A 3226-nucleotide genomic window follows, 5' to 3' on the forward strand; every position below is an offset into this window, starting at 1 on the left:
TATATATATATATATATATATATATATATATATATATATATATATATATATACTACAATAGTATAATAGCCACCAGGCATTCAGTACAGCAACACAGTGTATCAGATGCTTGATGATTGATTTTGATGTGTGCAATGGGAACATGTTATGTACAAGAACAACTTACCGTCTACTCTGAGAGAGAAACAGCGGTTGAAGATGACGGAACAAGATTTGGTGTCTATGCAGGATTTAGGGTCTGTGGCTGTGCATGTGTAACATCTTAATCCACATGCTAGAACATAAGACATGTTTCACACATCACTTATCAATTTTGTTTTTCACACTGAGTTTGTTCTGTTGTATTTTGCAAAAATACACTGACAATTACCTAATAGAGGACAGAAAATGAAGGGAAGAAGTTAGGAAACTAATAGGGCTATAACATTACACCAAACCCAGGGTTCGGTTTGTATCACGATTTTTAACCCACGATTCAATACAAACCTCGATTTTTTTTCCATGGCATTGTTTTTTCATTGATTACATCCCACTTTGCAACACAATTACACAACAATTTCCAAAATAGTTTCAATGGTTCATCAACTCTTTGGAATGAGACATAAGAACAATGGTAATGGTAACAGTAATGGACAATTTCGCTCCCAACATTTTGGGGGAACAAAGAGTAAAAGTGCTTTGATGCCTATCCTGTAAAGGTGCGGGTTGACAAGCAAGTAGCTAATGATAGGTCTATGCAGGGTTTGTACACCTTTTCCAAGGTCAAATTCAAGCTTTTTCCAGCACCTTACACCACTGTAATTTGCATACCAATACATTTTCAAAATCAGCCAAAATTGTGTTTCGTGATAGCAGAAGGATCAGATATTAACCTGCCTGAGTCAATGTAAGTGGGAGAATTTGAGCCAAAAGACATGCAGCTGGGTCATTCTGTGTCAAATCCGACTAAATCCAGCAAAACAACTACACCCTCTTAGTAACAACAACCTGTAATTCCATTTTATCCCAGAAAACTCTGACAGTGCCTAGGCACCTACCTGAGTAAAAGCCTATATTAATTAAAAAAAAGTATTTCAGTGCCTAGACATATACATGTATCTGGTGGAATAGAGCAGTGTAAATATTATATAAGGCTATCCTCAACATTTCATGTGCCCTGGACAACAATACTCAACCCCCCCGCCCCAAAGCAACAATTTCAAAGTCACTATCATCACGAGCATATAGCCTAATTTAATGATGTTGCATTGGATCTGGATGGGAAGGATATCTGGGAGTTGAGTTCTGCCTTCTCACTCCGCTGAGTTTTGCGATTTCGGCTTTATTTTGCATATTGTTACAGCCCTAGAAACTAAATAGGCCCATTTCTTGTCAGTTTTTCTTTTCGTGGTATGGTTTTACACCATGAGGTTAACTAGAGAAGAAGTCAATGGTTCGAGCAAGAATCAAGTTTGACATGTATCACCAACCATAATGTTTTACAGTTGGCAAGTATTGGACAGTGGTATCAATCTTCTCATGGGGAATAAGCATATTTCCCAAAATGTCAAATTACTGTTTTTAACTTTTTGACACCACTTCCATTTTAGTTTTTATAATAACGTTATACGTTCACTCAATGCACATAATTCAAAAGCTGTTCTTACCTGTAGATAGAGTCATAAACAGGATCAGAGCTCCATAAAACTGCATTGTGAACAGAGAGAAAAACAGATTGTTGATCAGCCAAATGAGAGGAGAACTGGAGAGAAGCCTTCTTCTTTTATAGAAACTTCTCCACAGTCCTCTTTCAGAACTTGAACATTTGCATTTCCTCACAAAGCCTCCTCCCAAGTGACCTGAATAATCTCACCACTAAAGTGACCACAGAGACAGCCATGCACTGCTGTCTAGAGAAGTACAGAAGAAGACACTTTCACTTCCTTCTTGTGGTTCTCAAAATACATTATTAAATCAGCAAGAAATAGTCAGGTGCTCCTTCATCGGAACAAACAAAACTCTGAGTAAAAATAATGATCAGAAATAGAGTGGACATTAGGTACTGAAATAGAGACGTTTAAGCCATATTGAAAACTTTGACACAAAGTGACTTACTGGCTGACCCCTTAGTCAGCCTCTGCCCAGTCTACCAGACTGTGTCATGAGTTTGGCATGGTGCAAAAAAAAACAATAAATTGTGAATAAATGGACTATTATTCCGACCAGATAGTCATTTGAAATCGTAATGCTGCTAATTCATTAATTGTTAATAAAATTGACACATTTTGGTGATACAAATAACAGTTTTTAACAATTTGACAACCATCACAAAGTAAACATGTATTTGTTTCAAAACAATCAGGCATGTTTGCCTACTTCTTTTGAAATCATCTAATTTCATCATAATTACAGTAAATTAAAATAATCTCTTGATAATTTGGCACATTATTATAAGAACTTAAACAAGGGATACTTTTATTATTAGTATTGTAATAGCTAACATAACATTGTTATGTCTAGAAATGCAGGATAATGAGACCGGAGGTAATTTAGTGTGTTTCAAAATAAAAGCGGAAAAAGATAACATTAGACCAATATTATTCTACTACATGTAATACCCATGAAATCCATGCGGTAGACGTTACCATGAAGGCCTGCAAAGAGTTAGAAGAAAAGTGTTAAAATCCTGCACTTGACTTCGTCTAGTCCAGATCAAACTAGTTTTCATGACAGTGCATCCATTTCATGAGCTTATGTTTTAATTTGCAGTAGATCAGCTAGATAAATGCAGTCTAAAAAAATAACCACATAAACCAAATGATTTAATTTTGAAAAACCAGTATCCTCTTTACGTTAGCTGCGTCATTTACGCGCCGGTGTGATCTCAGCACATGCGCCGCTATGTTTTGAAAAACCGGGCCAGGGCAGTCTAAGCCCAAAGCCTTTGCTATGGTTAGCTTCCCATTTGCAAAGATTTCTATACCTTTTTTCATGATTCATCCAATTTAAGAGCAAATGAATGTCATGTCAAAGTCTCTAAAGAAGTCCTGCAGCACTCAGACCTCCATTAGCAAGTACTTCGGAGGTCTGAGCAGCAGCAGTCCCTCAAACACGCAGTCTGGGATTAACCAAAATCCTGCTCATCTTTCGAGAGGCAAGGTGAGGTGTGCCACACACACGTACACGAGCGACAATGTGAGGTGTGCCACACACACACACACACACACACACACACACACACACACAC

General features: G+C 37.3%; 1 protein-coding gene across 1 annotated transcript in view; it reads left to right on the forward strand.

The window, feature by feature from the left end:
* Window positions 1–2806: 2806 nt before the first annotated feature.
* msh3 (mutS homolog 3 (E. coli)) overlaps window positions 2807–3226 on the forward strand; it is a 42003-nt gene continuing 41583 nt past the window's right edge. The window contains 1 exon segment of the mRNA XM_032516857.1: window positions 2807–3138. Coding sequence (XP_032372748.1) covers window positions 2995–3138 — 144 coding nt within the window. The 5' untranslated portion in view covers window positions 2807–2994.

The sequence above is a fragment of the Etheostoma spectabile genome, chromosome 5, assembly GCF_008692095.1.
Source record: "Etheostoma spectabile isolate EspeVRDwgs_2016 chromosome 5, UIUC_Espe_1.0, whole genome shotgun sequence".
NCBI classification, from domain to species: domain Eukaryota; kingdom Metazoa; phylum Chordata; class Actinopteri; order Perciformes; family Percidae; genus Etheostoma; species Etheostoma spectabile.